Source organism: Thalassophryne amazonica, chromosome 8 (genome assembly GCF_902500255.1).
Source record: "Thalassophryne amazonica chromosome 8, fThaAma1.1, whole genome shotgun sequence".
Classification (NCBI taxonomy): Eukaryota; Metazoa; Chordata; class Actinopteri; order Batrachoidiformes; family Batrachoididae; genus Thalassophryne; species Thalassophryne amazonica.
Genome location: NC_047110.1, coordinates 6523673 through 6537044, shown reverse-complemented (window position 1 = coordinate 6537044; position 13372 = coordinate 6523673). Strand labels below are relative to the sequence as shown.

The 13372-nt window shown below is 39.0% G+C and overlaps 1 protein-coding gene across 1 annotated transcript in view; it reads left to right on the top strand.

Annotated features, from left to right (window-relative positions):
• Positions 1-13372, top strand: part of cmip (c-Maf inducing protein) — a 132574-nt gene that overhangs the window by 49912 nt on the left and 69290 nt on the right. Inside the window, exons 3-4 of the mRNA XM_034175706.1 lie at positions 5550-5600; positions 11470-11631. Coding sequence (XP_034031597.1) covers positions 5550-5600; positions 11470-11631 — 213 coding nt within the window. The remainder of the gene's footprint in view (positions 1-5549; positions 5601-11469; positions 11632-13372) is intronic.

The following is a 13372-nucleotide window of genomic DNA, read 5'->3' as shown; positions in this document are numbered from 1 at the left end:
ATGCCTCACATTCACCCCAATGTCAGGCTGCTGCCATATAAGGCGCCCACTACACACTGGGAGCAACTAAGGGATTAAGGACCTTGCCCAAGGGCCCTTAGTGATTTTCCGGTCAGACTGGGATTTGAACTGAGGATCCTCACAATGTTTAACCACTAGACCATCACCTCCCCCAAAATATTTTTGGTGTTGATTCTGTCTGCAGTGAAATAAAGGTCAAAGGAAACGTAAGGGTCACTGCTGTCTCTTTTCTTTTGCAGTTTCCGCATTGTCCTAACTCTTTTTGATTTGGGATTGTATTATGATCACATCGGTTACCCTGCGGTCAGATTAGCGACACGTGAGCCGCTGGTGTTTGTTGCTTGACAGGCATTCCGGGGGCGTGGCCAGCTCGTGGTAACTTGCTGTTACTACGCATGATTTGAAAGGTTAGATTGTAAAGGACAGTGAAACCTGGCATGCTCTCTGTCAGCTCCGTGCTCGACTGCCTAAGGCTGTATGGCCTTTAACATTTCACTAAGCTGACAAAATTTAGTTTCTATTGAACTCCAAGCATTATAATGTCATTTTATTTTTGTAACGTTGCAAAATTACAGCGCATTTTAAAGAAGACAACACATTTATCTTGTGGAGGAATTCCATAACAGATATTTAATTTTTTTTTAATGCTGTCTGCAGGAGGAAGTGCATGCTTGAAGTTTTAAAATTACTGGAAATGACCTCTGACCTTGTGTGATGTGCCTTCAAAGGGCATCTGCACTAACATCCGTAAGATGTTTTGTAATTCACTTTGGAGGTGTTTTCTGATTTCAAAAACAGCATTTTTAGATTCAGAAGTGTTTCTTTCTCGCTAATGTTTGAAAATATATGCGAAACATTTATACAGAAATAAGATGCCTCTCTACTCTGTCACCATGTGCGTCGCAGCATCCCTTGTGCAAGTTGGGGAAAGCCTCCTTGTGATCTTTGATGTTGCTGTCACAGACTGTATGAGTTGCTACTGAAAGACGTTCAAAACCGTCTGTTCACTGGAAATTTCCCCTTCAGGGAAACTACTATTTATTACTTTTTTCACAGACAGTGCAAATTTTGATCATATTTGCAATGTCATTATGAATCTCCTATTTAAATGCTAAGGGATGAAACTATAGCGGTGCAAAAGCAAACTCTTTTCATGACATAAATCTTAAAAAACCAAGTGGACGTACACCTTTAAAGGAACCAAAGTTCGACTGATTTGCTTCAGTCACAATGACGCTGCTGCATCAACAGTTAGCTTGCTGTGGTTAGCCTTAAGATGTCTTGAAAATTGCCTCAGAAATATTGTTTTCAGAAACAGGATTTTTGCATTTAAACATTTTCATTCCTTGCTAATTTGTCCAAAATGTCAGATGAAAAAAATGCAAAACAGGAAAGATTTATGCAGAAATACAGCTGTCAGGGAGTGTGTTCTGCCATGGTGGATTATTTTTGTTTGTGTAACCTGGATTGGCATTTGCATAAAATGCTAAATGTTGTTGATTTTGGCCCTACCTAGCTTGTTGCTGGCAGCTTGTCTCTTTGCCTCGGTCTCTTGTAAGTTTTTTTTTTTTTTTTTTTTTTTTTTTTGATGAAATAATATGTTTAAACAGTCATAGCAGTGCTGGTCACAGACCTGCATCACTGCGGTGAAAACCCTGCTCTCAGAATGAGTCTTCAACTTCATTTCCGTCATTAAGAAATGCAAACAGGATGCAGTGTTTCACGGCTTGAGAAATCACTTGTGGCAGCACATGTGATGAGTGGGTTCAGAATAAACTAGCCAGTCAAAGGTTTATGATCTCTATTTATTACAGAACATACGCAGTATTGTTAAAGATGTACAGCCACTGGGCTTTTCTTTGGCATCACTATGATTTTATTTACTAGCCTTTAACTAGGGGTCTTCATAATGTGACATGACCAATATGATCAAAATTCACACTGAAAAAAAAAAATTATGAATAGTTTGACTGAAGGGGGAAAAAATCAATTGAAATTTCAGCGACTCAACGTATAACAGGATTAAGCCATTGAGTGGGGCTAGTCTTTAAAAGTTTGGGCTTAAATGAAAAAATCTTGAGGTGTTCCTGTTACATTTGACACATGACCATGAAATAAACTGTACAGCAGAAGCCATATAAGTAAAAAAGCCATACACATTTAACAATGTGTGGCTCTGCACAGAGACGTGTGTGCAGCTTACAGGCAGATCATTAAACACTTTAACGAGCCAGCGCGTCTTAGTGCACGAGTTGGCTCTCTTCACACAACAAAAACCAGGAGATTCACCAGGTGTGAATCTCACGCCATCTCACGGTACGTGAATCATGCAAGAGGTCAGTTTCAGCAGAATTCTGGTTCAGGGCTCAGTGAAAACTTCACACACCTCGTGAAGTGTGCACAACGAGACAACATCAGGGCACAGCAGACGTCTGTCACAGCTGCTACACCTCCTCCAGATAACCCTCTCAACTTGGGAGAACGTGTCCATCATAATCGCCATCCACAACTTTTTTTTTTAAAGTCATGATTTTTCTTTTTTTTTTTATTCATTTAAATCAATTTTTTCCTTTTAATTTATTTCACTCTAAATGAGACTGTACAAATAATATCATTAGTTATCGTCTTTACTGATATGTTAAATCATAAAGGTGCACATACAACATGTAGAAGTACCATTAATTAATGGTGCTGATTTAATATTTTGGTGATGTTTTAAGTACTGAATTCTAAAGAATATTTTTGATGGTTTAAAAATAAAATTAAGTGATTTGATTCATTTTTTTTAATGTTAATTTACTGTCTTAATGTTTTTATAAATTGTTTAGGTTCTTGTTATCATATACACACTGTTGTTGTTATTATTATCTTATTATAACTTCTATTTTGTCATTTGATTTTTAAATGGACCACAATGGAAATAAGTGTTTTCACTTGTCATCCATATATTTTTAACATAATTACAATTTATATTATGTAGCAGGGGTGGTGGCCAAGTGGTTAATGCCTTGGTTTCAGTTCGGAAGGTTCTGGGTTCAAATCCCACCCCTGCCACATTTCTCCATGTAATGTGGAGTTGCGTCAGGAAGGGCATCCGGCGTAAAACCTGTGCCAAATCAACATGCAGATCCACCTTGGATTTGCTGTGGCGACCCCGAGTGCAAACAAGGGAGCAGCCGAAGGGACTTACTTACAATTTATATTATGTACTTACATTGAACTTACTAAATGAAATCATGCATCCTTTTAATATATACACAGTTTACCGCCCTCTACTGTAGTGGTGTATAAATCCAGAATGTAATCATCAACATCCTTTGTTCAGTGTTGTTAGCTAATATATGTAGTTTCTCCAAAAATGTTAGTCTTGTCGACCTTCCATTTTGGTGGCGTTCATCTTTGACCCAAAATACAACCCCAATTTCAAAAAAGCTGGGACAGTGGTATGTTTACCACTGTGTTACATCACCTTTCCTTCTAACAACACTCAATAAATGTTTGGGAACTGAGGACACTAATTGTGTCATGATTGGGTATAAAAGGAGCATCCCCTTAAAGTCTCAGCTATTCACAAGCAAAGATGGGGTGAGGATAACCACTTTGTGAACAAATAGTCCAACAGTTTAAGAACAATGTTTTTCAATGTCCAATTGCAAGGAATTTAGGGATTCCATCATCTACAGTCCATAATATAAGGGTTCAGAGAATCTGGAGAACTTTCTACACATAAGCAGCAAGGACGAAAACCAACCTTGAATGCTCGTGACCTTCGATCCCTCAGGCAGCACTGCATTAAAAACCGACAACATTGTGTAAAGGATCTTACTGCGTGGGCTCAGGAAAACTTCAGAAAACCATTGTCAGTTAACACAGTTTGTCGCTATATCTACAAGTGCAAGTTAAAACTCTACCATGCAAAGCGAAAGTCATACATCAACAACATCCAGAAACGCCGCCGCCTTCTCTGGGCCCGAGTTCAAAAGCCAGCATCTGTGATGGTATGGGGGTGTGTTAGTACCCATGGCATGGGCAACTTACACATCTGTGATGGCACCATCAATGCTGAAAGGTACATCCAGGTTTTGGAGCAACACATGCTGCCATCCAAGCAACGTCTTTTTCAGGGACATCCCTGCTTATGTCAGCAAGACGATGCCAAGCCACATTCTGCACATGTTACAACAGCGTGGCTTTGTAGTAAAAGAGTGCAGGTACTAGACTGGTCTGCCTGCAGTCCAGACCTGTCACCCATTGAAAATGTATGGCGCATTATGAAGCGCAAAATACAACAGAGACCCCGGACTGTTGAACAACTGAAGTCGTACATCAAGCAAGAATGGGAAAGAATTCCACCTACAAAGCTTCAACAATTAGTGTCCTCAGTTCCCAAACGCTTATTGAGTGTTGTTAGAAGGAAAGGTGATGTAACACAGTGGGAAACATACCACTGTACCAGCTTTTTTGAAACGTGTTGCAGGCATCCATTTCAAAATGAGCAAATATTTGCACAAAAAATATAAAGTTTATCAGTTTGAACATTAAATATCTTGTCTTTGTGGTGTATTCAGTTGAATATAGGTTGAAGAGGATTTGAAAATCATTGTATTCTGTTTTTATTTACATTTTACACAACGTCCCAACTTCACTGGAATTGGGGTTGTACATTCAAATGAATAAATAAATTAAATAATTCACTCTGATTTCATTTTGTGTGTGTGTGTGTGTGTGTGTGCGCACGTGTGTGTTCGTGCGCGTGGAGCAGCAGTTACGTTGCTCTGAAGTGCATTAAGAAGAACCACCAGCAACTCAAGCTGCTTCTTAATTTTAGTTGTTAACAAAATAAACTGAATTTATTTTGTTTGATCTCATCAATTTCGCTTAGTGCAGCGCGACAAGAGAATTCACTTCTAATAAAGGGGGAGACGATGAGAAGGTTTAAATTCTGAACACTAGGTGTCAATAATAATGGTTAAATGTGGTAGAATGGAAGGTAGTAGTACACACTCCTGCCCGGTGGTGGTAATGTACCAACAGGCTGCCACCACCAGTGAACTCCAGTAGAAGAAAACGGCCGAATAAACAAACGTACTCGGCACAAACCCACGGCACCCTGAAAACTTTACCACTGATAAGTGATGCTTTTCTGCAGTATTTTCTGTGTATTCAATTGAATATAGGTTGAAGAGAATTTGCAAATCATTGTATTCTGTTTTTATTTACATTTTACACAACGTCCCAACTTCATGGGAAATGGGGTTGTACATAAACATACCAAATGACAAATGTCAGCTGTTCCTGGTTTCTCTGTGATTGAAGCACACACACACACACACACGCACGCACGCACGCACGCACACACACACACACACACACACACACAAACAGGCCACTTGACTATTAAAATATATATTTGTGTGTTTATACACTTTTTAAATTTAAATCACGTGAGCTTTAGTGTGTGTGTGTGTGTGTGTGTGTGTGTGTGTGTGTGTGTGTGTGTGTGTGTGTGTGTGTGTGTGTTTCTGCAGGCTGCAAACAGTTACTTACGGGACCAGTGGTTTCACTCGCTGCAGTGGAAGGTGAGTCTTTCAGTGTGAGTGTGTTTGTGTTGTGTGTCTGAATGACGAGCTGAGAGTCTGTTTCTGGCGTCTGGCCAGCTGAGTTCTTTGTTGCTCCTTATTTTCACAGTGAAGATAAGGAACACAAACCTCTGGTATGCAGTGATGGTGTTGAAATAAACCAAACATGTTTCTGTTGCAGGAACAAGCTTCTCACACTTTCCTTGTACTGAGCTGTTGAACGTGCACGTGTCGACCTGTCAGTCTGATCTGCTCATTGAGCCTGCGTTTGCACTTCTGAATCGATCCAAAATGTCCAAGAATTGATTTTTTTTAAAAGCATTTTTTAAACATAATCTTACTTACTCGCTGCGTGTACTGTTTGTCAGGCAACGGCTTCCGTACTACAGCGTCCCCGCGAGGCGGGGGGGGGGGGGGGGGGGCGGCGTGCTTCAAACACTTGTGCTTCAAACACTCATGCGCTGCAGAGTTCAGTGGCTGTAGCTTAGCGTGGCGGACCAAGAGCTAATTCAGTCAGCACCGTCTTTGCTGAAGGCAAATGTTTGGGTGCATTTTGGATTTTATTATTTGCTGCGTAAGAAGGAGCTTGACATGACTTATACACTGTGCAAAATCTGCAAAATGAAAGTCAAGTACTTCCGAAACACTTCAAATCCGCAAGCCCACATGCTACGCTATCACCCGGAGCTAAAAGAGGGGAGCAGCGGTATCTGCTGACTACTGACCAGCGCTTCGCTAAACTGCCAACCAACTCCAAACAAGCAAAGCAGATAAGTAAATTTACATCCAGAATCACTTGATTAACCTTGTAAAGCTGCATTTTCTTAAACATAAACATTTTTTAAGTAATATAATTATTTCTTAGAGCTCTTTGAATCGAAAATCGATTTTGAATTGAATCGTCACCCCAACAATCGGAATCGAATTGAATTGTGAGTTGTACGATTCACATCCCTAATGTGTGTGTGTGTGTGTGTGTGTGTGTGTGTGTGTGTGTGTGTGTGTGTGTGTGTGTGTGTGTGTGTGTGTGTGTGTGTACAGTAGTGTTCAGAATAATAGTGCTATGTGACTAAAAAGATTAATCCAGGTTTTGAGTATATTTCTTATTGTTACATGGGAAACAAGGTACCAGTAGATTCAGTAGATTCTCACAAATCCAACAAGACCAAGCATTCATGATATGCACACTCTTAAGGCTATGAAATTGGGCTATTAGTAGTAAAAAATAAAAAAAAAAGTAGAAAAGGTGTTCACAGTAATAGTAGTGTGGCATTCAGTCAGTGAGTTCGTCAATTTTCTGGAACAAACAGGTGTGAATCAGGTGTCCCCTATTTAAGGATGAAGCCAGCACCTGCTTTTCTCTTTGAAGGCCTGAGGAAAATGGGACGTTCCAGACATTGTTCAGAAGAACAGCGTAGTTTGATTAAAAAGTTGATTGGAGAGGGGAAAACTTATACACAGGTGCAAAAAATTATAGGCTTTAAAATGGACAAAGAAACCAAAGACACGTGGAAGAAAACGGAAAGCAACCATCAAAATGGATAGAAGAATAACCAGAATGGCAAAGGCTCACCCATTGATCAGCTCCAGGATGATCAAAGACAGTCTGGAGTTACCTGTAAGTGCTGTGACAGTTAGAAGGCGCCTGTGTGAAGCTAATTTATTTGCAAGAATCCCCCGCGAAGTCCCTCTGTTAAATAAAAGACATGTGCAGAAGAGGTTACAATTTGCCAAAGAACACATCAACTGGCCTAAAGAGAAATGGAGGAATATTTTGTAGACTGATGAGAGCAAAACTATTCTTTTTGGGTCCAAGGACCGCAGACAGTTTGTGAGACGACCCCCAAACTCTGAATTCAAGCCACAGTTCACAGTGAAGACAGTGAAGCATGGTGGTGCAAGCATCATGATATGGGCATGTTTCTCCTACTATGGTGTTGGGCATATATCACATACCAGGTATCATGGATCAGTTTAGATATGTCAAAATACTTGAAGAGGTCATGTTGCCTTATGCTGAAGAGGACATGCCCTTGAAATGGGTGTTTCAACAAGACAGTAACCCCAAGCACACTAGTAAACCAGCAAAATCTTGGTTCCAAACCAACACAATGAATGCCTCGCAGATGTGGAGAAATCATGAAAAACTGTAGTTATACAACTAAATACTAGTTTAGTGATTCACAGGATTGCTAAAAAATCAGTTTGAACATAATAGTTTTGAGTTTGTAGCGTCAACAGCAGATGCTACTATTATTGTGAACACCCCCTTTTCTACTTTTTTTTTTTTTTTTTTTACTAATAGCCCAGTTTCATAGCCTTAAGAGTGTGCATATCATGAATGCTTGGTCTTGTTGGATTTGTGAGAATCTACTGAATCTACTGGTACCTTGTTTCCCATGTAACAATAAGAAATATACTCAAAACCTGGATTAATCTTTTTAGTCACATAGTACTACTATTATTCTGAACACTACTGTATATATATATATATGTGTGTATATATATATATATATATACACAACCCCTGGCAAAAATTATGGAATCACCGGCCTCGGAGGATGTTCATTCAGTTGTTTAATTTTGTAGAAAAAAAGCAGGTCACAGACATGACACAAAACTAAAGTCATTTCAAATGTCAACTTTCTGGCTTTAAGAAACACTATAAGAAATCAGGAAAAAAAATTGTGGTAATCAGCAACGGTTACTTTTTTAGACCAAGCAGAGGGAAAAAAAATATGGAATCACTCAATTCTGAGGAAAAAATTATGGAATCATGAAAAACAAAAGAACGCTCCAACACATCACTAGTATTTTGTTGCATCACCTCTGGTTTTTATAACAGCTTGCAGTCTCTGAGTCATGGACTTAATGAGTGACAAACAGTACTCTTCATCAATCTGGCTCCAACGTTCTCTTATTGCTGTTGCCAGATCAGCTTTACAGGTTGGAGCCTTGTCATGGACGATTTTCTTCAAGTTCCACCAAAGATTTTCAGTTGGATTAAGATGTGGACTATTTGCAGGCCATGACATTGACCCCATGTGTCTTTTTGCAAGGAATGTTTTCACAGTTTTTGCTCTATGGCAAGATGCATTATCATCTTGAAAAATGATTTCATCATCCCCAAACATCCTTTCAATTGATGGGATAAGAAAAGTGTCCAAAATATCAACGTAAACTTGTGCATTTATTGATCATGTAATGACAGCCATCTCCCCAGTGCCTTTACCTGACATGCAGCCCCATATCATCAATGACTGTGGAAATTTGCATGTTCTCTTCAGGCAGTCATCTTTATAAATCTCATTAGAACGGCACCAAACAAAAGTTCCAGCATCATCACCTTGCCCAATGCAGATTCGAGATTCATCACTGAATATGACTTTCATTCAGTCATCCACAGTCCACGATTGCTTTTCCTTAACCTTGTTTTTTTCTGTTTAGGTGTTAATGATGGCTTTCGTTTAGCTTTTCTGTATGTAAATCCCATTTCCTTTAGGCGGTTTCTTACAGTTCGGTCACAGAGGTTGACTCCAGTTTCCTCCCATTCGTTCCTCATTTGTTTTGTTGTGCATTTTTGATTTTTGAGACCTATTGCTTTAAGTTTTCTGTCTTGACACTTTGATGTCTTCCTTGGTCTACCAGTATGTTTGCCTTTAACAACCTTCCCATGTTTGTATTTGGTCCAGAGTTTAGACATAACTGACTGTGAACAACCAACATCTTTTGCAACATTGCGTGATGATTTACCCTCTTTTAAGAGTTTGATAATCCTCTCCTTTGTTTCAATTGACATCTCTCATGTTGGAGCCATGATTCATGTCAGTCCACTTGGTGCAACAGCTCTCCAAGGTGTGATCACTCCTTTTTAGATGCAGACTAACGAGCAGATCTGATTTGATGCAGGTGTTAGTTTTGGGGCTGAAAATTTACAGGGTGATTCCATAATTTATTCCTCAGAATTGAGTGATTCCATATTTTTTTCCCTCTGCTTGGTCTAAAAAAGTAACCGTTACTGACTGCCACAATTTTTTTTCCTAATTTTTTATAGTGTTTCTTAAAGCCAGAAAGTTGCCATTTGAAATGACTTCAGTTTTGTGTCATGTCTGTGATCTGCTTTTTTTCTGCAAAATTAAACAACTGACTGAACATCCTCCGAGGCCGGTGATTCTATAATTATAACCCCATAAATTCACATTTCACCTCCTCCTGGTTTAGGTGACTTTTTGTGCCTTGTGAGTGAAAAAACAAACTGAAAAACAATAGTGTCCTTCACAGCAACTACATAGCTGCTCAGATCCTCATAAATCCATCAGTCTGAGGACATGATTGATGAGGAGGTCAGAGCAGAGACACTGCTTTCAGTCTGACAAAACACATTGTATATATAAAAAAAAAACCATGATACACTAATCTTGCAATATGATATGTATCGCGGTACGCAGGCAGTTCTAGAAGTATTGCAGTTTGATATTGCAATAGAGCTGCACAATATATTGTTTGAGACTTGCGATGTGGCATGATTAAATTATGCCCGTACGTTTACACAAGTATTACGAGTAAAAATTTGTTTTTGTATTTCATGACTAACCAACAGAAGATGTTGAAGACTTGAGTAAAGGCTCCTGGTAAAGTGAGTGCGAGACGTGCACCTTCTCCCTCGCTGCACCGCGTCAATCACATTCTCAGCTGGAAAAAGGCATCTTGCTTTCAGTAGCTGAAAAGCACGGTATTAAAACGCAGAGAGACTTCTTTAAAAAGGCCGTTTTTATTCACAAGCGCTTTCCTCTACAAGGAATTTAAGTATTTCCAAACAGTGTCTTCAGCTGCGTGTGAATGTGATCACAGTCTGAGAAGAACTGAGCTGTGGAGTCCAGCTTTTTCACCAAAGCCACATTGATAAATCAACTGTTCACCCCACTGATCAAAACTCCAATCGAATCAGAATAAAGATATTTTTTTTGGAATAGTTGAACTTGATTCACTTAAAGTGCGAGAATTGCAGATCATCCAGTGGATTAACACACAAGTCTAATTGAGATGATCAGTGTGAACTCTGTTTCTCTCGAAAGGCTTTATTTTACTCAGTGAGCCGCTTTGCAGAAGTTGTAGCTTCTGTTGCTGCATTGATTAGCTCCCTAGCTTACACCGCTCATGTGCATGCTCCCGTCTTCTTCTTCAATTTTTTTGGAAGTTCCACAAAATGCTTCCACAGTAGAAGCATTACAGCACCACATATCGGCCTGGCATATGTACAGGGTTTTCAGGAGTTTAATTCTAACACTTTTTGGTTTCAGCTGGCTGCCCTTCTGGCACATTGTGCAGGGAACAGCTGGTCAACATTGGATTTAATTATTTTTTCCATGTTTGAAGTAAAAATTGGACGTCATGCTTTGCCTTCACCTTTGCAACGGGTCACACTGAGCAGAGCGGCCGAGCCGCGGGTTGAGAGAGTTGGCGGTGTGGCTGCGTGGACTCGCGGCCTCGGCACGCCTGCAGTGTATTCCAGCCTCTGCTGAATAGAAGCAGTTCTATGTTTCCACCTCATTCCAACCAATTTGAATTTGCTAGATTCTGGACTTTATCATAAAATTTAATATTGTGACATTGTGAGGATCCCCCACCCACCCACCACCACCACCACCACATACCATGTTTTGGCAGGTGATATGTGGATGTGTCCTTGGGCTTTTCCAGGAGTACACCACTTGGCCAAACTTTAGTAGCTGGCGTTCCCTCAGTGACCGTTCATTTGAAACTGTCATTCCAGTGGTAATTTATAATCTTCCTTTTGATAAGTTTATTGAAGTGTCTTACTAACATTTGTATTTATTCAATACACCTCTCTGTACTGTATTTCCTCCAGAAAAAAATATACAAGTACCGCAAAGTCCTGAACAACCCAAGTCGTTGGGACGTGGTGCTGAAGGAGATCAGGGCGCTGGTGGACATGGCCCTGACCTCCCCCCTGCAGGACGAGTCCATCCATCAGGCTCCTCTGCACATCATCTCCACACTGCTGGCTGAGGTATCACAGTCACACCACAGACGGCTTAAACCCTGATATAAATGTAGTCAAACTTATCTCCCTCAGTGCTGCTACACTGTTCATCACAGCCAGTAAATCAGACCTTAATACATGAACGTGTGTGTGTTTGTGTGTACAGCTATAGTGCTTTAATATTATAGAGCTTTCATATTTTCAGTGATGAAAGTCTTTCAGAAATTACCGGAAAGCTGAGTTTTTACTCACGTGGTGAACGTTTCCGGGTTATTTTTGTAGCATATGCCAGAATCCATTCATTCAGTTTCACGTCCAAACAGTTGGTGGCAGTAATGCCCCATGTTGGTTTGTAAGCTGCCAATAATCTCCAAAGGAGAAGAAGGGTTATTTTTGTTTTTGGAGTTTAAATCATATTTTTTGGTGACTGCGCAGTGGTTCTCCTAACGGTTTACTTTGTTGTGGACATTAAAAGTTATGAGCTGCATATTTCTTCCAGTAATGATACATTAAGTGGAGCTAACGGGTGAAGCTTCCAGCTGCTAAAAATGCTAATGCCATGAGCATTCAGACGAGAGCTAAACTCTCAAAACCTCAAGAATAATGAGCTTGAGCAACAGACAAAAATGATACGTGAATGTCAGTGCTCTGCTGAAGTTTATCAGCTAATGTTAGCCTTTCAGCTACAGGAAGTTAAATCAATCACTGTCGACCTGAGTTATTTACTATCAAGTAATCAAAGAAAATAGCACAGTGCTGTTTCATATTTCATTTTTGCTTAATGTACACATTACTTTTCATGCTATTTTATTTGTCTAAAAATAAATGTTCAAGGTTCCTTAATGTTAATCAAGAAATTATCTCAACAACAGATAAACTGTGGTTATAATTTACAGATGAACATCAAAGCTTTCTAAAGAAACTTTATTATTATTAAAACTATTTTAATTAAATGTTGTAAAATGTACAGTAAACATAAATTAATCTTGAAGTAAAAACACATTTTTAAGGGTTTTAAGATGGCCAAGAATTTGAAAACAAAAGCTCCTGCCAAAATGAGGAAAACTCAGAAGTGAGTGAAGGTTTTTTTTTTTTTTTGTTGGTAATTGGTTCTTTAATTTGGAATTTTTGTGCATTCTTATAGTGCACTTGTATTTTAGGAGTTTCTTTTGTTTAGTGTGATTCCTGGGAAAGCCCTATATAATAAATACATTTTATTATTATAATACCAAATGTGTGTGTGTATGTATGTATGTATGTATGTATGTATGTATGTATATATATATATATATATATATATATATATATAATACAAGCCACATTTTCTTGTTCCACTAATAAAATAAAAGAGCTGTGCCAAATTCTATTGTAATCGGACATTGTTTCGGGGTCCCCCACAAAGTAACAATTTTCCCCAAACAAGCAATATAGTAATCCAGTAATTCCAGTAATGTTCTCCTCTAGGTGACCAAACAACCATAACTTTTTGTAATTAGAAGCCATCACATGTACCTGTAAAAGAAAAATAATGGTACCAGAGTCTTCTCCCGTTAGGGAACATGTCTCACTCTTGGGGACCTCTAAATCTGATGTGATTGAGTTCAAATTTGGCCTGCACCTATAAAACCCCAAGTGGAACAAAAACATGTGGCCATACATATATATGTATGTATATATATGTATGTATATGTATGTATATATATGTATGTATATGTATGTATATATATATATGTATGTATGTATATGTATATATGTATGTATATGTTAT